Source organism: Chelonia mydas, chromosome 8, assembly GCF_015237465.2.
Source record: "Chelonia mydas isolate rCheMyd1 chromosome 8, rCheMyd1.pri.v2, whole genome shotgun sequence".
Lineage (NCBI taxonomy): Eukaryota > Metazoa > Chordata > Testudines > Cheloniidae > Chelonia > Chelonia mydas.
In genome coordinates this window covers 48,803,372-48,828,418 of record NC_057854.1, presented here as the reverse complement: position 1 = coordinate 48,828,418, position 25,047 = coordinate 48,803,372, and the positions used below count along the sequence as shown (strand labels likewise).

General features: G+C 48.9%; 1 protein-coding gene across 2 annotated transcripts in view; it reads left to right on the top strand.

Moving 5' to 3' along the window:
- The window catches only part of TNR (tenascin R), a 281,523-nt gene that overhangs the window by 239,537 nt on the left and 16,939 nt on the right, over positions 1-25,047 (top strand). For both annotated transcript variants that reach the window (XM_037907415.2, XM_043553066.1), the window contains 10 exons: positions 2,518-2,703; positions 11,987-12,076; positions 13,548-13,811; positions 14,989-15,255; positions 16,259-16,378; positions 18,050-18,193; positions 19,845-19,964; positions 21,578-21,721; positions 22,432-22,562; positions 24,046-24,178. In XM_037907415.2, coding sequence (XP_037763343.1) covers positions 2,518-2,703; positions 11,987-12,076; positions 13,548-13,811; positions 14,989-15,255; positions 16,259-16,378; positions 18,050-18,193; positions 19,845-19,964; positions 21,578-21,721; positions 22,432-22,562; positions 24,046-24,178 — 1,599 coding nt within the window. The remainder of the gene's footprint in view (positions 1-2,517; positions 2,704-11,986; positions 12,077-13,547; positions 13,812-14,988; positions 15,256-16,258; positions 16,379-18,049; positions 18,194-19,844; positions 19,965-21,577; positions 21,722-22,431; positions 22,563-24,045; positions 24,179-25,047) is intronic.

The following is a 25,047-nucleotide window of genomic DNA, read 5'->3' as shown; positions in this document are numbered from 1 at the left end:
ATGACTGATTAACAGACTGACTTGAATCAGTGACGAACAGGCTGAGACCCAGCTGCCCTCACAAATAGATGGATTCCCTTTCTGACAGACTTATCAGGGCCTTCTGCCTGACTGCCCCCCCCCCCCCAAACAGGCCAACACACTGACTGACAGACTCAGACACACCCAGCTAGCTGGCCAGTTCATGGACTGACAGATTGAGTACACAACAGGCTTTAATACAATGGACTGCCAGACAGACGCTGACACACTAAACGCACTTCCTCTACTCATAACCGGAGTAGAGCCTCTTTCCTTCAGGGTCACACCCAGTGTCTTCTCCTCTCACTAGAGCAGTGACCAGACACAACGTCTCACTCCTCCACTGCCATCTGCTGCCTGTATGCACACCGCTGAACCAACATCACTGAGCTCCAGGAGACCCTGTTTTATGACAACCTTAGATATAAGCCGACTGTACTGTGACTCTCTGACTCATTGCATAATCTCTGATTCTGCATAGCATCAGGGTAAATACTTCTTGGGTGAAGGATTTTTCTACTTTGACAGATCTGTATGGTATCTCTGTATGTTTCCCTCTACAGTATATACCCATCTATCGGAATTTTACAGTATATACTTGTCTCTCTTTCTATCTACAGAATCTGTTTGCCTGTCCTATTTGCAATATGTATTTGGCAGGAGAAAAAAAATCCTAAATCTGCAGTGTAATACAATGGTTTAGATTCTCAGCTGGTATAAATCAGTGTAGTTCTATTGAAGTCAGTGGAGCTATGCTGATTTTTGCCCAGTAAGTGTTGCATTAAGATAATGCTTTGCAACCCAGGCATACTGATTTGCTGCAAGATGCAACAAGGTACAGGAATTAATTTCTATGACGGTACATTGTGCACCTGGATCCAGAGCTGCATTTTCCCAAAGTTCAGACCTATGTTTTAGTACAACCCCATCCCCGTAGTATGTAAGCACATCACTAAGGCATGGGTTTCGGTTATTATAGTGATAGGAGCCAGCCCCTGCAAGTTCAAAGAACATTCAGATCTTCAGATTAGTCTGAGCCCATAACCAAGATTTGCAAAAATGGAAATTAGACCCCTAAATCCATATTTAAGAACCTAAATAAGTTGCCTGATTTTTCAAAAGCACTAAGCTACTAGAAGCTCAGTACTTTAGAAAATCAGGGCACTTATTTGGATGCCTAAAGGAGGAATTAGGAGCCTAACTTTAGGTACCCATTTTTTGAAAAAAATTGCCCCATCTATAGTTATTCAAATTGAGAGAGAGGAGATGGGGGGTGCCACCTGAGACAATCTGCCATCAAGCAACTGAAAGTGACACAGTTAAAAATGTGGTTATCTTATTTTGATACTTTATATGAATACTCTAACCGGTCAGTAAAACTTTAATTAATGCTAAGCCTGTGGATGGCTAACAGGTTTAATTTACCGTGCCATAAAGGAGAAGCTAGAGAGCATATTTCAGTGCTATTTTATGGTTTATAAATTACCTGTCAAATATATTATCAGCGGATACCAGTGCTTCTATGACAGTAACTGTAGTGTCTCTACTGTATATACTTAGAATGAGATGTACAATGCTATCAATTTACTGAATTTGCCTTTCCTTGTATTATCTCTATGAGTTGTTATGATCAAAAAATCCCTCCAAAAACAAATGAACAAAAATATATAGTTAGATGGGATCTACTGAGTATAATTTTACCTGTGAACCAAAAAGGAGTTATACCCTGGATATAAAATGGCAAAATCCTGCCCTAAGCTATACCAGTGTAATCCTGTTGATCAGAGTAGGGTTGCATGAATATAAATGAGAGCAGAATTTGGTACAATATGTACAGTAATATGTAGCAGTGCTAAACAACAAGGCATGCTATCAAGGCGGGATTTACCTGCATATGAGTCTGTGATAAGGCATGAGATCTTGCGGCTAAGGCACTCAGGAGGAGTCCTGGGTTCAAATCTTGCCTTTGCCATAGACTTCTTGACTTACTGTGCCTCAGTTTCCCCACCTGTAAAATGGGAATAATAATTCCTTACCTCGTTGAGGTATTGGGTGGATTCAATTTCATCATGCTTTTTTTAAAAAAAACAGCAAGGGTAATTCATCATTGGAACAATTTACTGAGAGACTTGGTGCATTCGCCCTCACCTGAAATCTTGCAATCAAAATTGGGTGTCTTTTTACAAAAGAGATGCTCTACTGTCCATCTCCATTCACTGGCCTGTGCTATGCAGGAGGCCAGACTAGATGATCACAATAGAACCTTCTGACCTTAAAATCTATTAATTAATCTAAGGGGCTGAGCTACCACAGAGACAGCTCAGCAAGTGCGACTCCATGCAGGTTAGATCGCGGTTAGTGTCTGGGGTGGTAGAATACCATAGTCTCACAATAACACAGCTTGGATTCCTTGCCAACACATGAAAGCATTTCCTCAGCTGCAGATGGGGGCAATTCTTGCAGACTGAATTGCATTTGTTTTCTTATCTTGTATAGAGATCGATGCACCCAAGAACCTCCGGGTGGGCTTGCGAACGTTGGCCAGCCTGGCACTGGAGTGGGACAACAGTGAGGCGGAGGTGCAGAACTATAGGGTGGTGTACAGCACACTAGCAGGCGAGCAGTACCACGAGGTGCTGGTGCCGCGGAACGCTGGCCTGACAACCCGGGCCACCCTCACAGGTAAATCCCTCTGTGAACATGCCAGGATCTACATGGATGTTGGGCAGCCTCTTCTTCTCCATGCACTGGGCCCTATTCAGGAGATCTGGGAGGGAGACCAAGCCCATGCAACATACAGCCTCTTCCATCCCACTCCCTATGCACTGAGATGCTCTTGGGACAACTTGGGCCTGATTCGCCCATCACTGACTTCAGTGGAGTTTCCTGACTGACACTGGTGAGACTTAGGTATGTCTACATAGCAGTCAGGAAGTGTGTTGCAGCACCAGTAGACATACCCAAACTAGCTTTGATCTAGCAAGCGTGACTAAAAATAGCAGTGAAGCCACACCTCTGCCAAGTCTTGCTCTGCACACAAAACCATGCACTATCCATGGTACCCTCCTGCATCTCTGACATCTATCTAGCGCAGGGGTGGGCAAACTTTTTGGCCCAAGGGCCACATCTGGGTGAGGAAATTGCATGCAGGGCCATGAATGTAGGGCTGGGGCAGGGAGTTGGGGTGCAGGAGGGAGTGCGGGGTATGGGAGGGGGTGCGGTGTGCAGGAAGGGGCTCAGGGCAAGGGGTTGGGGCAGAGGAGGAGTGTGGGGTGTATGAGGGAGCTCAGGAAAGGGGGTTGGGGAACAGGGAAGGATGTGTGGTGCAGCAGAGGGCTCAGGGCAGGGGGTTGGGGCACAGGAGAGATACGGGGTGCAGCAGGGGGCTTGGGCGCAGGAGGGGTGTGGAGCGCAGCAGGGGGTTGGGGTGCAGGCAGGGGGCTCAAGGCAGGGATTTGGGGTGCAGGGTGCAGGAGGGGTTTGGGCTCTGGCCTGGCGCCACTTACCGGTTCCACGGTGGCAGCAGCATGCACCGGGGCCAGGGCAGGCTCCCTACCTGCTGCTCCCAGAAGTGGCCAGCACCACATCCCTGAGGCCCCTGAGGGAGAGAGGGCAGAGGGCTCCGTGCATTGCTCTTGCCTGTGGGTACCTCCCTTGAAGCTCCCATTGGCCGGAAACGGGGAACTCCAAGGCAAGGACAGCACACAGAGCCCTCTGCCCCCTCAGGGGCTGCAGGGACGTGGTGCCGGCCGCTTCTGGGAGCAGTGCAGGGCCCACAGCACCACGAGGGTGGCAATCTCATGGGCCGGATCCAAAGCTCTGAGGGGCCGGATCCAGACCATGGACCGTAGTTTGCCCACCCGTGATCTAGCAGATACCCCAGGGGTCTGGCACTTGTCTAGCTGGAACCCCCATGTGTCTGTGGCATCTGGTTCTGGCAAACCGAATGATTTTTTGGGAAAGCCCAGGTCATACTCTGCTCGGTTGGAAAGTTGCAAACCCAACAGAATTAATCACAAAAAAGACTGCAGGGCCGGAAAGCAATTAGAGCAGTAAGTGTGACAATGGAGTGTGTGAAAACTACAATATTAGATGTCATTTTTGCTGCATTTCATGAGGGGAACTGCCTTGAGAAGCAGAACTTGATTAGAGGGAGACATCACAGACTCATGAAACCAGGGTCTGGCTTAACTTACCTGCCAGCTTTCTTCAGAGACATTTACTACTTTTGCAGACAAGCAGTGAAAGGTAAGTCCTGCAAATGGGCCAAATTCTGCTGTCAAGTATGCTGGTGTAAATCTGGTGTTACTCCCTTGACATGAATATCATCCACCCCATGGAGTCACTCTGGATTTACCTTTATGTAATTAAGAGCAGAATCTGTTACTGAAATATTTCACTGACAGCAGTTGCCAAGTAAAGCCAATTAAAGCAAACACAATAAAGGGGTTTCCCGGGCATGAATTTGTGGAGATGAGACATGCTGAAGAACTGTGACAGGCTTAAAGAGAACAGGCTGGTCGCGTCAAATGTCCTCTCCGGAGAGCCCGAGACACTGAAAACTAGACTAGACAAAATCTTAGCTCAGACTATTGTAGGGAATAACAACACTTCCTTCCCACACCCTTCAGTCTGTCTTGTTGGTTTGGATTGTTAGCGCTTTGAGGCAGGAAATGGCTTGTCAATGTGTCTGTGCAGCACCTAGCACAATGAGCCTCTGATCTCAGCTGGAGCGTCTAGGTGTTCCCACAATGCAAATATTTAAAATGGTAAAAATCATAAGACACAAGCTGGCTATAGAGGATGAGTCTGGATGAAGAATCTATTTTCTGTCTGTGATTCCGAGACAGGGAATTATGGACAGTGAAGAGAGGCAAGCACCAAAAGTCCATTACCTCAGCAGCTGAAGAGATTGCAAAACTCCCATTGACTTGGGTGGAACCAGGATCTCACCCCAGGGCTATTTCATTTGTCTGATTCCTTTGTAAATTCTTTACAGGTGTTTTCCATGTTGTTGCCATGGTGAGTCTACTCCTTATACTAACGGGATGCTATCAAAGTCATTTAGGCCCCAAATTCTACATGGAGTTGGGGCCTGATTCATAGCCCGTTGGAATCAATGGGAGCTTTGGATCAGAGCCATACTGAGGACAATGTTGGTGACTGATAGATTCGACTGAAAGGGTTATATAGAGAGTAAAGGGTCTGAGTACCTTAGAGTCTCCCTTTAGTTGCTCCATGTAAAGAAATTCCACCTGGAATTCTGTAGGGTATGACATGTCCCCAGGTTTAGCTGGCACCCTTTGTTCTTGCCGTTAATATCAGCACCAGAAGTTTCATAACAACTAGTCTTTCTGTTCCCCTCAGAAACATGTTTCCTTCCACAAGGTCACCTGTTAATCCACTCTTTCCCATGAATCCCGACCTAGTGTCTCTAGCTGAGATGGCCCAGAGCTGAAACAACCGCAACTGTACTCAAATCTCCCTTCAAACCCAAAGGCGTTCAGATCTGGGGTCTTGGGTCAGGTCTCTCGCCTCTCCAAAGAAGACATCCAGATCTTTGAAAGGCATATACACAATGCAGAGGCCAGAATTAACATCATATTGCTACGGTGTCTCTACCATTACCAACCTCCTATACAGTGTTAAGAGATTTCACTCTGGATCGTGTTAAGAATGTGTTCCTAGATAGCTCCGGTATTGTAGCCATGTCAGTCCCAGGATAGTCAAGAGAAAAGGAGGGTGAGGTTATGTCTTTGATTGGACCAACTTCTATTGTTGAAAGAGACAAGCCTCTGAGCTTACCCAGAGCATTTCTTCAGGTCTGGGAAACTTAGAGCTCTGTGCAAGCTCGGAAGCTTGTCTCTCTCACCAACAGCAGCTGGTCCAATCAAAGATATTGCCCCACCCACCTTGTGTCCCTAGGGAGCACCGACCTTTAGCACTCTCTGTAATGATTCTTTCCCTCTGCTTTTTAGATACTCTTCCTTTACATGTCTCAACTCCAGAGAGTTGGAAGCTGACTCGGTGTAAGTGACTCATTTTTATATAAAGTCTTCTTCCATCATCATCATATTCCAACTCTCATGAAAAGCCCCAGGGCACCGTATAAGGAAAACAAACACAGTGTAATTATAGCACAGTAAAACACTGCTCTGTTATAACAGAAATCACTGCAGTTGACAGAGAGGAATCACTTTGCCAATCACCGAAGTCTGGCAGCTCTTTAACAGCACAGCCACACTGCCCCCCCCTCCCCCCGAGCCGGGGGAGGGAAAGGAAGGGAAGATGACTAGCAGTATCCACTTAAACTGTGGGAAGCATTTAGGTCAGCAGAAGGTAATTAGCCAAACTGGAAGCTGAGCAGGTCTCCAGAGCTAATGTCCCTACTTTTGCAATGAGTGCCGTAACATCTGTAATGATCACAGCTGGGCAGGCCGGGGGGGTTACATGTCACCCAAACGGTAGCACATGCACCACAGAACATGACTGAGCACGGCACCACTGCTGACTCCAGGGGATGTCTGGTTTCTGCTGAATATCTAACCTCACTTCCTCAGCATCGCAGGTTACCCTAGAGAGCTCCCAGCCAAATAACGGCCACAGCTAACCCTGCTTCTCTCACCGCCCCCCCCCCCGCCCAGAGGGACAGAGTCAGAGAGGAGCAGATGGCGGAGAGCGTGAAGGGAAGAAGTTCTGCTGCAGGGAAGAGCTCTATGTAGGTGGCCTTGCATTCATGCCTCCAGGCACTCAGACGGAGCGGGAGAGAACCGAGTTTCAAGGAACATCCTGCTGGCCCTGTCAATGTGCAACTCTTCCTTGTTTTGTGGGGGATGCAGGTTTTGAACTGCTAGTAACAGCATTTGTTACTTCAGCTACCCCATCAGCCTGCCCAGCCCCTGGGATACCAACACCCACCACAGCTGCAGCTCTAGCCAGGATTCAGCACACCATGAGCGGTGGGCAGTAGGATGGCCTCTGGAGGGGAAGCCATGATGCAGCTATTTGGATGGGGCTGTAATGTTGCCACTGGTTACCTGGAAAACAGAGTTATCTTCATTACTCTCTGGAAAGAGCTGTGTTTCTGAGTTTATCCAGTACATTGCTGGGTGCTGCAGTGAAGAAAGAATGGTATATTCACACAAAGGGAACCAAATTCCCCAATGCAATCAGCCCTAGGTGGCCTGACACCTGGCTAAAGAATATTTCAGGCTCTTCCCCCAGCCCTCCATCTCTTTCCCTTCCCAAGTTCCCCTCCTGTCTCTCTTTTCCTGCAGCCTGCTGGTTTCCATTTCCTTCCCCCTGGGTAGAGTAGGGGACCTGTCTGCTGACCATTTGGCCTCTTCTTGCAGCACATGATTCTGAGAGGGGTTCACAGCACATGGGGTCTTCAGGCCAGATGTCTCCTTCCTGCAGCTGAATTCCAGCCAGCATCACGGTGCCCCCTGAAATGCAGCCTCTGGGTCAGCCCACACTTAAAACCAGCCCAGTGACCCAGGATATCTCCTAATCTAATGACCTTTGCTTTTGGCCTAAGTCTTAGCTACTGCCCATCCCCACATCTGGATACTGATATACCAGTGCCATATGTGCCAAGGTGCCCAATGATTTCACAGTCCAGCTGTTTTTGTTGGGCTAGGGGAGAGCCTGGTGTGTGGAATAGCATTGCCACCAAGTGGCCGGTTTAGTGAACTAGCTCATGCCCATCTTCTACAACACCCGCGGAAAACCAGGTCTTTCCCACAGTGGGCCCCATGTAATTGTCTCATGAGGGTGCCTGCCAGCTTTGGTCCATTTGAAGGTGAAAGTAGGGCTTCTTAGGTGCTATCCCTGTACCCAAGCCTGGGATCTGAAAGTCCAGCTGTGTCCTTCCTTTCTAGCACTGCCTCACAGTAATCGAGGTTCTGCACACGGAACTTAGTTAACCATTCTGTTGATGATAAATGATCCAGAACATACTCCAGCTCCCTCTCCTATAGCTTTCTTAGCTGCCAGTGCTGGAAGCAATGAAAATTAATAGATGCTTTGGAAAAGATCCTCAGCTGGTGTAAACTGGTGTAACTCCATTGGACTCTCTTTACATCAGCCAAAGATCTGGCCCAGACAGAGCTGTGGAGTAGAAAGGACTGAAGATCACTTTTGTGACCCTGGCAAATGAGCAGAGTAGGAACTGGAATTAAACATTTTAGTTGGACACTAGTCTTTTTTCAAAATCAGAAATTGTTGTGGGGAATTTTTTAATTTTAATTTTTCAGGGTCTTTTCCCCCATGAAATCGAAAAACACCCATTGTTGTTTTTTATTTGGTCCTTCTCCGCTGATCCTTTAGCCTCTCCCTTCCTTGCCTCAGTCTCTCTTCCTTCCCCTTTGCAGTGGCAAAAATGGAAACAGGGGAGGTGGAAGAGCAAACGAAAAATTCCAAACCTGAACATTTTTGCAAAAAAAGGTCCAGTAACTGAAAACACCGTTTCTTTTGAAAACTGGCAAAACAAAAATAACCTTGACGGTTATTCTTAATCTTTGGCCAACTTCCTCCCTGTTTTTTGGCCAGCTCTAGTGCGGAGATTGGTGTGGAACTGCTGTCCATCACCCATTCTCATACACAACGACACACGGGCCTTGGAGGATTCCCTACCCTGAGTACAAAAGTCAGGAGCCGGGCGAGAAGACATTACTCATCTCTGTTTAACTGCTTGGGAAAGCAGCACTCAGGTGCTGCACAGATTCAGTAGCTGGTCTGTGCTGCACCTCCGTGCTACACAGAAGAGTGAAATGTGTTTCCTTTAATTCCATTGGCGAGGACGTTCCGCCCTAATGGGGGGGATGTATTTTTAGTGTTTGTTTTGTCTGTCTCTCTTGGTGTGAAACTGGTTGCCTCCACTGCTTGTCTTCTTGCACAGATACAGCCTGGTGGCGGGGACCCTGCAACCCTTAAAGTTTCAGCATGGTTTATCAGGTGCTGGCTCTCCGATGCCTCTTCAGAACTCATAGCAATCCTTGAAATTCAGAACCCTGGGAGTGGCAGAAGTTTCCGTTTATTATTTCACTTTTTAAAAAAAAACTTTCGTGTGCATCTGCACTTCCTGGATCATACCTGGACAGGAAAAGGCCATCTCCTAGTATTTCCAGCATGAAGTAGCAGGAAGTACTGGAAATCTCACAAGATGGACAGATTGCCAGGCCAGTTTTGCAGACCCAAGTGGTTTGGAGAGTATGGTGCGGGCAGTATCTGAATTCAGGCGTGGTACTTATCCAAACCTCTGATCCTTTTGCAGCACTGGCCCTGGCATTTATATAGCCCGGGTGTGGGGGGTGTCTCCTTTTTCTGTACACACAGATAGGGGCAAAGAGGGTGGGTAGGAGTCATGGGCTCAGCACTCCAAAGGCTGGGTGGGAAATCAGGAGACTGCCATTATGTATAGCTCACACAGGGATTGGTGCTCTTATCACTGTGGGGGATGTGGGGTTGGGGTGGGGAGTGAAGGAACGTTTTGGCAGCTGTTAAAAGGGTAGGTAAGGGTTGGGTTCCCCTGTTTATAATTTTGCCGAGAGGGAATGTGCACAGAATGGGATCTCTGGAGTGGCCACATGCCCTGTTCACCCCTCACTAATACACAGTGCCTAATTGGAGCTGGTGAAGGATTAGCAGCTCAGCTTCACTGTCCTTGTGCCACTGGCCAGAGAAAAGAATTAAGTACTTTGTAATCCAATTACATGTGTCACCGATGACTCTGAGCACCTACTGAGAACCTGAGAGAAGGCCACACCACCTGCCCTGACCTCCCTGCTGTCCTAGGCCTTAACGGTGACCAGACCATGCTCTCTTTCTTGATCAAGGTGGGACCAGACGGAGAAGTAGCAATGGAACAGATCCCTGCAAGCACTATGGGCCAGATTTTCCAAGCAGTTTTGAGACGTATTTCCAAGTGCTCAGTCCCCACAATTGGGGCCAGATTTTCAACAGGGCTCAGCACCCATCAGCCCCAATTATGACTCTTACATTGGTGCCTAAGTGATCATTATTACTTGGATTAGAGTAGCATTTACAATCCCCAGCTGAGATCAGGGCTCCATTGTGTTCAGTGCTGCACAAATACATTGTGAAAGAGACAGAGCGTACAACCTAACTAGACAAGACAGGTAAAAGGGTGGCAGGGAAAACAGAGGCCCAAAGAGATGATGTGACTTGAAGGCCACCTAGCAGTTCAGTGGCAGTGAAGACAACCTATGTTCCCTGCCTCTTAGTCCACAGAAGGACAGGGAGGGGTCAGAGATTGGCCCTAGGGGCTCCCACATGCTGCTGGGTCACATTTTGGCAATGCTGCTTCTGTGGAAATGAGTTTTGCTTGGCTGCTGTTTTTTTACAGCTTTTATCTAACTTGATGGGAAAGATCAATAATGGCCACGCAGGAGAGAAATAAACCCATCAGAAACCAAAAGGAAGTGACAGACAAACCCATGAGATATTCCACCGAGATAAAATAGTGATCTGCAATCAGTGCCCAGGAAATTAGCTAGATTTCAATCTCCTGAGTCAGAAATCACAGGTTGTGCCGACCGCAGTCTAGGACCTGCTTGTTTCAGCTCTCAGAGCAAAAGACTGTTCCTTCATTAATTATCGACCATTTCATCTACACCTCAAAAATAAGAAACACAGTTGACAATGTTAGATGTCAAATAATTTTGGTAACAAATAAAGCTAGCTTATCATTTCCACCTCTCTCTGGCTGAGTCTCTCACTCTGAATTTCTATCTTTTTACAGGTGACTACAGCAGGTCTCAATAGTTACTTTTAAAACATTGCCTTGTCTTTGTTAGAATAATCCAATTTCCCCAGCCAACAATGTATGCAGTGGTCCCAAAAGAGCCAACCACTCCAGCTCAAAACAAGACACAACTTACATGAGCATTTGTTGACCTCTAAGAATATTACTTAGCGCTTCTGTAGTGCTCTCCATTTTCAAAGCAGGGTCTAAAATATTAACTCAGTGCTGGTCTACACAAACATTTAGTCCATGGCAAGCTGGGGCATGAATCTACCCTGTACTCACTGGCCATGTGGACCCTGCTGCCACGCACTAACAGTACCCTAGCGTGTTTTGATGTACCCTGCTTTGAAACAGGAGTAGATCAGAGTGCACTAAGAAACTGTTAGTGTGCATCGGACCCTTAGTGTGTGGCAGGCTGGGGCTGGGTAGATTTACTCCCCAGCTAGCTGCAAGCCCTAAAATCATGCTGACAACACTCTTGTAAGATATAAAAGTGTTACTTCCCCAATTTTACAGATAGACACAACTCCAGATTTCGCACTGAACAGCATGCTATGTTCTAAGCTAGAGGTGTATCCTTGTCATAGAGCAGCCGAGCAGTCTTGGAGAAATTGGGACATCTCTAACAGTAGCAAAGCAAAATAAAATTTTGTGGTGATAGGTGCTACAGGAGTGATCTCTATAGGTATATATATAAATAGCTAATAGATAAGGCGCCAGTAGATGGCGATCAAGAATACGTAGCATGATTCCACTTCCCGGCCTTTGGAGGGCCATCAGAAATCGTTATGCACAGCCCATGGCTTCCTCGGACACCTGTTCACATGAACTCTCACAATAGGAAGCTGTTTTCTGAGGTCCTGTTCAATTTCTCCTAAGATTTCCCTAAGTTGCTTCACTTTAGAGACATCTCGGAAGGAGGCACTTGATACCCCAGAAAATAATTCAGCACTGCCAAATAGTTTTATTGGAAAATTTTCAGCAGCAACCTTAGCTCCTAGATACCATAAATACTGTGCCCTTTATAAGCACTTAGACACCAACAGGAGAACGTGGAGTTACCGTGACAAGGTTGATAGTGAAGAGAGAATGGCGGGGGTGAGGCAAAGCAAAGGAAATACAATCTTGTGGTTGGTAATACACACTCATGCACACACACAGAAGCATAACCTGTCTTTTTTTTTAATCTGCTGGCAGATCTGGTGCCAGGAACCGAATATGGAATTGGGATATCGGCCATCATGGACAGCAAGCAGAGCGTCCCAGCCACCATGAACGCGAGGACTGGTGAGTTCCATGTGTCATCAGATCACAGACCTATAAACAGGCAAAATAAAACACACAGCATGGCACTCACTGGCATCATTCTTAAAGCACAGCACTGCTTCCTTTAAACCACACCCAGCGGTAGCCTGTGCAGAGCCAGGTAGAGCCAGTGCTCCCTGGTGCAGCCTCTGCTATAGGATCCTGCCACAGGATGTGTCTACACTATGCCATAACTTATGTCTCTCAGGGGTGTGAATAAACCAGCCCCCTGAGCGACGTAGGTGCCGATGTAGACTATGCTATGTCAGTGAGAGAGCTGCTCCTCAGTGGTGCTAGAACACTTTTACCGAAAGCCAGCCCCTTTACCCCTGTTGACGACCCCACCCCCACCCCCGAGCTGAGACCAGGAACAACGCTATGGGAGGAGGGGACCCGGACAGGGGTAAGAGGGCTGAGGCTGGGGGAGGGCTCAGGCCCAGCAGCCGGTACCCTGCATATGGGGCCAGTAGCGGAGCCCTGGGCATGGGGTGGCAGCCAGGACCCCACCTGCAGGGCCAGGAGCACATCCTCAGGGGTGGGGCTGGGATCCCGCATAAAACCTAGGGGTGCTGCAGCACCCCCCCATACCCGTAGTTCCCGCGCCTACACTTCTCCTGCCAACACAGCTACCGCCACTCGCGGGGGCTGGAGTAGTTAAGCTGATGGGAGAGCTCTCTCCTGTCGGCTTAGAGTGGCTACATTAGAGAGCTGGCAGCTTCGCCACTGCCATCTCTCTAGTGTAGCCATAGCCACAGTCTTCCTAAGTATGTTTAGGTCTTGTAACTAGGGAAGGGTCACTTCATGTACCAAAAGCACTAGCCAGGTCCCCTTCCTGCCCCTCTCAGCTGTTTCACACACCAGAGACTCCGTTGTTATCGTAAAGTCACCTCTGGGCACGCCTGGAAGCCATGCACCGTTCAGCCCTGCTCAGTGTCCTGGGCTGCAGTGTATGCAATTCAACCAGCACAACTCCAGTGTGCTGAGCCCTGTGGCTTGCATTATAATTTACCTCAGTGGTTCTCAACCAGGAGTACACATACCCCTGCGGGTACTCAGAGGTATTCCAAGGCATACAGCAGCTCATCTAGATATTTGTCTAGTTTTACAAAAAGCTACATAAAAAGCCATAGTGAAGTCAGTACAAACTAAAATGTCATACAGACAATGACTTGTTTATACTGCTCGACATACTATACACTGAAATGCAAGTACAATATTTATATTCTAATGGGTTTATTTTAAAATGACATGGTAAAAATGAGAAAGTCAGCAATTTTTCAGTAATAGGGTGCTGTGACGCTTTTGTATTTTCATGTCTGATTTTGTCAGCAAGTCGTTTTTAAGTGGGGTGACACTTGGGGGTATGAGAGACAAATCAGACTCCTGAAAGGGGTACAGTCGTCTGGAAAAGTTGAGAGCCACTGATTTACCTCATAATCGTCTCCTCCCACAGAGCTTGACAGCCCTCGGAACCTCGTGGTGACAGCCTCCACGGAAACGTCTATCTCCCTGGCCTGGACCCAGGCAAAGGGCCCCATCGACCATTACCGCATCACCTTCACTCCAGCTTCCGGGATGGCCTCCGAGGTGACTGCACCCAAGGACAAGTCTGAGCTGACACTCTCAGACCTGGATCCCGGTACAGAATATACCATCTCAGTCATTGCCGAGAGAGGCCGTCAGCAGAGCCTGGAGTCCACAGTGGATGCATTCACAGGTAGGGAAGGGCCGGGACAAGCTCTGCCAGGGCTCAGATTGGTGCAACTTGCTGGCACATCTCCTGACCTGACATCTTGTGCTCCCGAATCTCAACATTTTGTTTAGAAAAAAAAAAGTCTCTAGCCGTTATGGTTGCAACTGTGAGCTGAGCATAACTGATGCAGAGATGACTGCCCGAGTCTGGAACAGCTCATCCAAAAGGTGTAAACTGCCCATACATTTCAGTGTGGTGAACTCAGATACCCGGTGATGATCACTGAAATAGCAGCATTGTTCACTGTGTCATTGCTCGGGAAAGCCTGTAAGAAAAGGCGGGGGATCACAGATCCACACAATCTACTGAGAGGGATGTCTCATTCTAACACCATGGTGGGGTGGTGGGTGCCCTTGCTGAGATACCACCACTTCCCTTTTTGACTCAGTCAATGGGACCAGGCCCTAGGAGCTTGCAGAGCCCATGCTCCAGGAACCAAGACAGTACATACGATCAGATTTTGAATATCTGCCCAATCCACTGACAGTGTCTAGCAACTATTGTAGGTAGAGCCAGAGGCAATGCATTGGGGGGGGGGGCGGCCACACACGGTCATGTGTCCCCAACCCAGATTTCTGCCACAGGTTGCTAGCCAGGCCCCCTCCCTGTGCAGCAGCTCCTGGAGCTGGTGAGCTTCAAGCTGCAGCTGTGGGGAGAGGCAGCAGCAAACAGCTGGGAGCTGCAGGGAGGGGCCACTGAGGGTAAGGGAGGGTTGCATGCTTAGGGGGTGCATGACTCAAGCTGTTGGGGGGGGTGAACCTTTAAATTGTGCCCCCCCTCTCAGCAGGTACCAGTTGTCTCTGAGTGGAGCTTATTTTGTGGGTCGAGCACCCTTTTTTCCTCAGTTTTCCTCTTGTTCTCAACTCTGGTTCAAGTTAACGGAGAGACCAGGGCTGGCCTCTCTCGATCTGACACTGCTGGGCAGTGAATCCTAGTATTTTACAGTAGTGTCATGCCACACAGTGACATAACCCAGCGAGAAGTGGTTCAGTATGTAGCCATACTTCTGCCTGGGACACTTCTTGAATGAGACTTTTCTCTGATTAATTCTGTATGATGGATGTCTTGTCATATGCAACGCTCCTGCCTTGGTGTGTAACCATTCCGTGACAGATCTGCAACACCTCTCTTTGGTTTCCAGGGTTCCGACCAATCACACAGCTGCATTTTTCTCATGTGACTTCCTCCAGCCTGAACATCACCTGGAGTGACCCCTCCCCTCCAGCAGACAGGTTTATCTTGAACTACAATCCCAGAGACAAGGAGGAGACCAAGCAGGTCATGCTAGATGCCACCAAGAGACACGCCACCTTGTCTGGCTTGCAACCATCTACGGAGTACATCGTGTCACTGGTGGCTGTGCACGGTTTGGTCAGCTCCGAGCCCATAGTGGGCTCCATCACAACAGGTAAAGTCAGCAGCTGTTTGATGGGGTATAATGCTCATGCCTAATCTCCGGCTGCAGAAGAGATCCAAGATACACACGGGAGGTAACGGAGACTCCTGGCTCGAAACCATCCTCCAGAGTTGGAGCTAAAAGAATAATTTACCTTTACAAAAGAAAGTTGCTGCCCCTACGGCTCATTGTTTTAAAGGGATTATTCATCTCAGGCTCCAGTTCCACATGCCCCACAGCTAGACCGTTTGTCTCAGGCCTCCTGTTCTGCATGCTCCAGAACCAGATACTCTGCCTTGGGCTCCCATTGCAGCACGCTACATACCCAGTTTCATATTGTGGTTGTCCTTGCCGTGGTAACAGAACCCAAAACAATACAAGGGGATTAAACATTTAGCCTCCCTTAATCCTGGAATCTCCACCATGGCCAAAAAAATGAATGTGTTTAGCTTGTGGTCTGAAATCACTTTATAGCCAACCCCATCCTTCCAGTTTAGGATAAAGCAGCCACAAACAAATGCACAATGGGCCTAGAGAGATGGGAGTTGTGGGGTGTGGGAGCTAACCCATTTCCAGACACACGGCAGAGCTCCAGAGAGGGGCTGAGCATTCAAACCTTCCTTTGGAGTCAGTCAGTCTGTGGGACTCTTTCCCTGAGCTTTGCATCAGGCCTCTTGTTTCTCCAGGTCAAGTTCAGAGCCTTGGAGGCTTTTGAATCCTAGAATAGGGTTCAATGTCAGCATTCCTTGTTGAGTTTGGCTATTTAAATAGCTCCCCCGGTGGGTTGTCTTGCTGTCACTCCTTTGCATACACCCATACTGTCCTCATAACCTGGCTTTTTTTTTACAGGTGAGGAGTCCGATAGATGCAGCCCCCCTTTCTGGCAGCTGGGGTGACTGTGCTATGAAATTCTCTGTGCAGAAATCTTCGGCTGGATCGACCACTGGTTCAGCCAGCAATCCGTGTTCTGTGACTGCTTCGCAGGCTTTATCTCGCCTCTGCCTGTCTCCTCTAGGGATCGACCCCCCGAAGAACCTCACTGTGGGCAACGTAACCAAGGACTCAGTGATGATCTTCTGGGCCCCTCCTATCGCAGCTTTTGACCACTACAGAGTGTCCTACCGATCTGCACAAGGTAACCCAGCTGCCAGCTCTAAAGGCTGTCCCAAAGTGGGCTGTGGGCTTTCCTAGGTCGCTTCTGGCATAGCGTAACAGCCAGCCACCTTGCAGACCATGACTACAGGGGGAGGTATGCAGCAGGGAGAAGCCAGTACTGCAGAGTGCATGGTAGGAATGGGAGAGGGGGCAGGCACCCGCTGGGTAGCTCCCAACCCTAGAGAGGCCAGAAAGAAACAAGTGGAGAGGGGAAAGAAGTGGAGAGGCTGTGGGGAAGGCAGATGGAGGGGTGACATAGGAAACCAAGAGGGAAAGAGCTGGGGGTGAAGTGGAGGGGTGGGGCAGGGTCCTATGGAACCAGTCCACCTAAAGGCAGCCCTGGCGCTGTCTGCCTTCCCCCAGGAGAGAGGATGAATGGCAACAAGTCTCTTACGGTGAAAGTTCTCAAACCAGTGCTCCCACTCCAGGAGCAGAGGGTCCATTTATTGGAGCAGACATTTCCCATCCACTGATCTGCAAGTTCAGGGTCCAGGCCTCAGTTCTGGCTGAGCTGCAGCGGGCACCGGCCACCTCCACAGTCACCAAATTCCCTCTGTCCAGCTGATATGGGTCGGTTCAGCCTTGGCATAAGAAGTTAACGCCCCCTGGGGATGCACCATGATGTGGCTGGTAATACACACAGAACTCTAACTTCCACACCTTCTGGGAACAGGTCCCATGGAAGGGGTGGGGGTCCAGCACCTCTCAGGCACAGGTCCTGAGTCTTTGTCCAAGGGTGTGTCTACCCAGCTGCTAGGAGCACATTTCCAGGCGCAGGTAGGCAGATGCGTGTTAGCTCTGGCGAAGCTAGTGCACTAAATGTAGCAGCATGGCCGCAGTGGTGCAGGTGATGGCTCAGGCCGGCCTCCCAAGGACAAGTCCGCCCAGACCCCCGTGATGAGTACTCTGTTGAGCGAGCTAACCCGAGCACAGCTAGTGCGGCATCTATCTGTGCATGCTCCCAGCTGCAGTGCAGACATACCCTAAGGGATCTTGCCCTACTAGAATGGCTCCAGAGCAACTCTGGGGTCTTGCTAGGAGCTAAGCCAGAGATGGAGATACCCAGATTAGGGGGTGGTGCAGTGCCCACAGTCAGTGGCGGAAACAGTGCCGTCACTGCGCACTGCTACGTCCTCCCTGACAGCAGGTACCCCGCCACCAGCAGCCGGTGCCAAAGCCAGCAAGAACAAAGAGTGAATTTGGCCCCAGTGTTATTGATCCACTCTGCTGAACCTTGTGAGATGCAAGGCACTGAGGGCCAGCCCCAGGGAAAGGTGGCTGCGAGCCCTCCAGATCTGGTGCTGCTCCAGGGTGTGAAATAGCCCTGGCATAAGTTAGAGCAGCCCCACGGGGCTGTTCCAACCCACAGCAGCCCCAAATACCCAGCATTCAGCACAATGGGCATATCCCCACTCTCCTGGCATGCCCTCTACGCTGGGGCTTGCGAGGCAGGTGGCAAAGGCCCACTCACATTCCTGTCCGTGCGTCTCCTCCAAGTAACTTCCAATACCCCCTAACCTGCCTGCACCCTAGAACTGAGCCTGGGTCTCCGCTCCTTGAGCCTGCAGCCTGAGGTTCTCTAGGCTCCTGCTCAGAGCAGGACGATCTGATGAGCGACCATGAAGCTCTTTGCTCTGCCCGTGCTTTGCAGGGAGAGTGGACAGCACGGCAGTCGCCAACGACGTTGCCGAATACACCCTCAGTCGCCTGCAGCCAGCGACCAAGTACGAGATCAGCCTGAGCAGCGTGCGGGGCCGGGAGGAGAGCGAGCGGGTCTCCAGCACCGTGTATACAGGTGGGGGAGATTTCCATTGATGGGATCGGGGGTTGTGCGGTGCATGCCCTCTGGCAGGGTGTGATGTGCGGAGAGGCAAGGGGAGTGGGAGCAAGGATTGCTGCTGACTCTTAGGGTGACCTCATTGTTTGGATGACCATAGCTTAAAAGGGCTTCGGACTCAAAACTGCAGCCTCTGTTCCTGGTGACTTGTGGTGCACATTACTGGTTCAGGGAAAGCGGCACTGTGAAGGCATCCAATGCTATTTCCACACTTTGAAATAACTTCACAATGGTCTAAATAGCATGTGTAACCCTTCTGCCAGGTGGAGCCAGCAGCAACAAGGGCCAGGTTCACTATCTAGGGGTTCCTTTTCAACAATACAACACAAAACCGGCTCGAGCCCCCACCCAGTGACCTGGGACAATTACACACCACCCCGTTGGTGCCTCTAAGAGGCAATACTTCCCCTCTCGCAAACACAGAGTCTGAGTGTAGCAAAAACTTTTAATAAAAGGAGGGAATTAACTCAGCATTTGGGAAAACACTGTAACTAGGGTTCATAAACCCAAACCATGAGCAAAAGACCCACTCCCTGGTAAATTGGGCAGTGTCCTTTTCCCCTCAGGGTCTTAAATCCAGCAACCCAAAAGTCCCTTTAATATGCCAGTCCCTTCTCTGTACCCCACTCACAGTTGCTGTCCTTGGCCAGGGCAACCCCAGAGTTCAGAGGTTCATCAGCAGAGTTCACCTCCCATCCTGTGTGGAAGGCAGAGGGGGTAAGGAGGCACCTTACACGCTACACTGCTCAGGCACTCGCTCGTTGCCTCAACAGCGAATTGCCACGTCTCTGCTCTGGCCCTCCCCACCAGCTTCTCTGCTGGCCGCTTGCCACGCCTCTCCACCAGCCACCCTGCTGGCCACTTGCCACACCTCTCCACCAGCTGTCCGGCTGTCCGCTTGCCAATATGTCTTCAGGGCTCCCCCTACTTAACGCAGCTCTCAGTGATTTCAGCTGTTAGTGGGGGAGCCTCATTACTGGTGCATACTGGGCAGTCTCACTGTCCCAAAGGAGGTCTAATAGTTAGACCTAGGTATTAGTGATTTCAGCTCTGCAGCATGTAACAGACTCTCAATTGAATCTAAATTAGCTCTTTTATTATACCATGGAGAGAGGAAGGGTCAAGTTGTGTCTAGGACCCTTAAACAGAACCTGACCTGACCTGCAGGAAGCAACTGCAGAAATTTCACCTACTCCAAGGGTTTTCTACCCCACAGAGTTAGCAGCAGCAGCAGCATAGAAAAGCCCCTGTGGATTAAAAAAAAATCTGCCTAGCAGGAATAGAAGCTATTGAACCCATATGCAGTGGAGTTAGAATCACAGAACCAGAGGGTTAGAAGGGGCTGCGAGGGTCGTCTAGTCTAACCCCTGTCAAGATGCAGGATTTGTTGTCTAAACCATCCCAGACAGATGGCTACCCAGCCTTCTTTTGCACACCTCCAGTGAAGGAGCTTTGATGATTTCCTGAGGCAGTCTGTTCCATTGTCCTACTGTTCCTACTGTTAGGAAGGTTTTCCTGGGATTTAATCTGGAATTCACCCCTGGCCCCGCCCAGAGAGCCCAGTTCCTCTTCACACCCTTCACCTGATGAATTTCTCATTCCTTCTCAGCCATGGACCACCCTCTGCATCTGACTGCCACCAATGTCACCCCAACAGAAGCCCTGCTCCAGTGGAACCCACCTCTTTCTGAAGTCGAGAACTACGTCATTGTGCTAACACACTACACAGGTATGTCTGTGAAGCCGGGAAGCCGATCTGGTTTGCCTCCAGCCTTTAAGCAGCAAGATTTGCACGTGACTTTAGCGCCACTAGCTAAATGCTATTAGCTGCATCAGAAATTAATTAATTAACCTGACCACCTACCCCAAAGACAGCTGGTTTAAAGGGATTCTTATCATTACGGGAAATTAGAAGGTGGATTTTGCTCTCTGAGCAAAGCCACGCAAAGACCAGAAAAGCTGGGACAGGATGGCAGAGGGGCCAGCCATGTCCTGATTTCAAACCGATATCTATTCCTGCTTGAATTTTTCCACACACACATTACACAGCCTACTCCTGCTTGAGTGTCCTGTCAACCCAGAGAGAGGTGCCCCAACACTGTATCAACAGGGACCATCCCACCCTGCGATGCTCCCTGCCCCAGCACTCTGAGGACAAGGCTGACCCTGAAATCTGAACTCCAGACACCCTCACAGCTAGCCCAGCTCACCAAAACTAGACATGAACATGAGGGGGCCTCTAGTTAGCCCCAGTACTGAAGAGGGGGAAAATGGAGAAGATGCAGCCAGTGGGCAAACAGAGAGTCCCCTATGCACAGGCCTGGCTGAATTCTATTTTTTTTTTTTTTTTTTTTTTTTTTTTTACAATTTCAACGATTAAACGTTGATTTTTATTTATTTTTTCCCCAATTTTAAAATATTTTTATTTTCACAGTTGAGCGAAATAAAGGGGGGCTGTAGGGGGTTCCCAGAATTGACAGCAGGGCTACAGGGGGCTCCCTGCATGGCTGAGGGATCCAAGACACTGGAGCGCAAGGTGCCAGGGAGGCTGTGATCATGGCCCGGCACAGCAGAGACTCTGGCCAAGACTGCAAGGAGGAGGACAAGCCGCTGGCCATGGGGAGGCCATCCCCCTGCTGAATGGCTCCATCCCCAGACAGGGAATCGGGTTTCGCAGAGCCCCCTGCAGTGCTGGTGCCACCCAGTTCCTGCAGGTGCAAGGTGGGGGAGAAGTCTGCACTTCCACCAACAATTTTTTTGTTGATTTCAGTGTGGTGGCTGAAATTGACATTTCCTTACATCTGTTGCTTTAAACCCACTCCTGCCCAAGCCTGCTTCTAACACCAAACAAAATTGCTCTGCTCACAGATTGCAGGGCAGCAAGTTTACAAGTTAGTAGCAAGAAAGTAGACAGCATGATCCAGTGCGGAGGGAGCTGGGTTTTAATCCTGCTGACTTGCTTTGTGACCTGGCACAACTCACTCCCCCTTCCTCTCTAAGCCTGTTTCCCCAGCTGTAAAATGGCGATCATAATTCTTGTGTTCTTTGTAAGTTGCTTGGAGAACCTGGGATGGGAAGTGCTATGTACGGGCCAGGTGTTGGCATGGTTTTTGTAAGGAGTGTGGGCAATGACCATCCTCATTCTTCTGCGATCTGAAGGAAGGAGGACATCTTTCACCCAAAGAGCGGAGACAGGCTGGTGGCACGACACGGTTAAATGCCACCTCTTGTGCCCAGGCAACCCGCCACGATAGGCTTTTTTTCCAAATGGTCCTTTCCCAGTCATATTTTAACAACAGAAGGGCTCTGTATTCAGCCCAAGCCAGCTCCATCTGATTTCAGTTGCAGGGGAGACCATTCTAGTGGATGGGGTCAACCAAGAGTACCAGCTGATCAACCTGATGCCCAGTACCAGCTACATGGTCACCATGTATGCCACCAATGGGCCTCTTACAAGCAGCACCATCAGCACCAACTTTACGACTCGTACGTACGGTAACTTCTTTCCTTCTCCAACTAAGTGTCCTTAGTGGCTTTTATTTTGTCTGGCTGGGGAACAGAAGCCAAATAAGTTGTTAAACAGTCTGTTTTATGTGCTCAGGTACCACAAAGGCACCCAGATACCATGATCATAGAATCATAAAATATCAGGGTTGGAAGGGACCTCAGGAGGGGACCATGATGATAGGCATGGTATAAGAACCAGACTGTACTGATACATGTGAGATGTCAGGTTCAGAAAGATGCTTTTCAAACACCCAGCAGTTCCTTTCTGCTGATCCCCCTAGATAAGATTTCCCAATGGCTTCAAGAGGAGACCCTTATCAGATCCTTTTCTTGCCCATTGCTGTAAGGCTGTATCCAGGAGAACAATGGAATCTGTTTCACTATTAAATAGCTACTTGACAGACATTTTGCTTCATGCAGTTCAGAGCAATTGCATGACAAAAGAAGTCCATGTGGAGAATATTTATCTGGTTCCTAGTGGAGCTCCGAGCTGGGGTGGGCAAACTGGCCTGGAGAGCAAGGGGAAGGATGGGCTAAGCACAGGATCGTAAGAAATCCCAGACTTCTGTGGTTCAGCCAGCACACCTGTCAACATGATTCATGGATCCAGCATGCTGTTTCAATCAGCTGTAATGGCAATGCTAGTGTGTCAGACTCCCAATTCCCTAGGTTCCTATTGACCTTTGCAGTTCTGGATCCCCCGACTAACTTGACTGCCACTGAGGTCACCCGCCGGAGCGCCCTCCTTTCATGGCAACCTCCAATGGCAGAGATCGAGAACTACATCATGACCTATAGATCGACTGATGGAAGCCGGAAGGTGAGTTTTCACTGATAAAGGGGTTTGCACTAAAACAAGAATCAGAGATTGGGGGCAGGGGGGAGGGACTAATAAATGAGGCAATCCATGTCACCAGAGGAAGGACAATGTTTCTGAGGGTTTTGCATAAATCTGAGGCTCAGGCTGACCCGGATGACAGACACAAGTTTCCTCATAGACACTACTATTAGACAATGCTCAGATAGGCCACAATCCACAGGGTAAGCCAGGAGATGGAGACAAAAATCAGTGCCCACATCTGCAGGTCCAAATGGGCAAGATTCACCTGAAATGTTTGGAAGAAGTAGTGGAGAATATTTCAGATCCTCTGAAAATTAGTCCTTGGAGCCTGGACAAAGGTACCTGAGCAATGGAAGGAGGCTAATATGGCACTTATCTTTAGGGAGAGTAGAAAGAGAGATGCAGGCAACTAATTCACCCTAAAGCACAGTGTGCTTGATCATTTAATAAGTTTGTCAATATCTGACTATGTGGAAGAAACCTGCCGATGAACATTGCTTTATCAGAAATAGGCCATTGCAAACATGCCTAATAGTTTTCTTTGACAGTATTACTAGTTCACAAGGGACGCAGGATGTTTGCATTTCAGTAAGAGATTCAATAAGAGCTGCATGATCTGGCTGACCACCAGCTAGATTAAAACAACGGAGAGCACAGACTAGGAATTGGTTAACAGAGCTGGCCAGCTCCACTCTTTATGCTGCTTTGGGCATCAGGGATGCCCTGTTTCAAGGGAAAGACGATGTCCTGAATTCAGCTCCCAGCAGGTACAGTAAACTGACCATCAGTTGTGGTTATCGAGTCTACAGGGAAGAGTGAAATACACCCCTCTGCAGAGGAACAGGAAATCACCTGGATACCACTTAACCCTACCATCACTGCCCCAGTAGGGTAAGTGGTACATAGATCTTTGCCGAGGGCCAAACTTCATGTTAAATGATTAGGGATTAAAGAGGCTTTTTGAACTACTCATTTTTCCATGAAGCACCTCAGTCGCCTTCCAATGAGGTTACACAACATGTTCCCTGGGTCTATGGGAATCAGTAATCCATGTACATAGGGACCATGAATAGCATCTACACATCACCCCCTATTCTGGGGGACTTACTCTGTCTAGTCACCCTAAATCTCCCCTTGGTTGAAGTTCAAAGAGGAAACATGGCTGAGCAGCTAAAGCCAAGCCTAGGAGTCAGGTGATGTGAAGTCTAATCTCAGTTTTGCCTCAACATACTGTGTCTTAAGGTAAGTCACTTTCCCTCTGTTTACTCCTTGGGGAAATGGGGGTGGCAATACTACCAGGGTGTTGAGAGCTTACCGGGTGTAAATGGCTTTAAGATACTCAGACAGCATGCGCTATAGAAGTTCCTGGCTTCTGCTCCCTCTTTACATGCTGTCTGGGTTCCCGGTAGCTTGTCTAGTCTGTTGCTTTTGGCTTCTACCTACTTTTGTGACCTGTGTCTAGGAGCTGATAGTCGATGCTGAGGACACCTGGATCCGCCTAGAGGGGCTTTTGGAGACCACGGAATACACCGTACGCTTGCAGGCAGCCCAGGATGCGATGAGGAGTGGATTCACCTCCACCAGCTTCATCACAGGTCAGGAGTTTATTCCCCACCTTGTTTGACCAGTTGTGCCATGCTGCGCCAGCCACAGTCTCCCCTGAGTGTCTCAAGGAGATTGTCTATTACCTCCCAGTACTAAGGAAGAACTAAGGAAGACAACTCCTCCCCTAACTCCACCCAAATACACAAAGTCAAGACTTAAGTTCTATCTCAACTTCCATTACCACAGGCATTACCCTCCCTTCTTCCTACAAAGGGCGTAAAGCAGAGATAGAAACCAGATCTGGATTCTGCCCTAGTCCAAGGGTATTTGGATCCAGGCTTTGAATTCAGGCCCCATGTCTAATACAGAGATCACCTATTTCAAACAGATCCTTTTACCTTGTTCTTGCTCCTGCTCCAAAGAATTAGAACATTCAGTGCAGGGGATACTCTTGTAGTGACCAGAGGGTGGACTAAATGACTTAACGGGTCTTTTCCATATCTAAATTCCATGGACATGATCCTGATCTCATCCTGATCTATATCAGGAACAACTCCACCAAGGTCAATAGAATTACCACGATATACAACCAGCATAAGACCAGAACCAGTCCCTATGATGCTCTGACTGCCAGACAGCCCTGCTTTCCTGTTCTTTAGAGCAGTCCTATTTATTAAATATTCTACTCTCATGGAATGGATGTTGCGTTAAGCTGATTGAGACTCACAGTCCCCATGGCCCTATTGTCAGAGTGCTTACAAGAAGCAGTCTGCCCTGAAACACTGCATGTTGAAAACACTCATGTTAAAAATATGGGCCGAGTATAGCGTCCAGTGTGGGAGAGTTTTATTCAGAAAGCGGCACTCAATAGACACTATGCACATTGTGCAGAGCTGAATCCAATTCCATTTGTACCTCA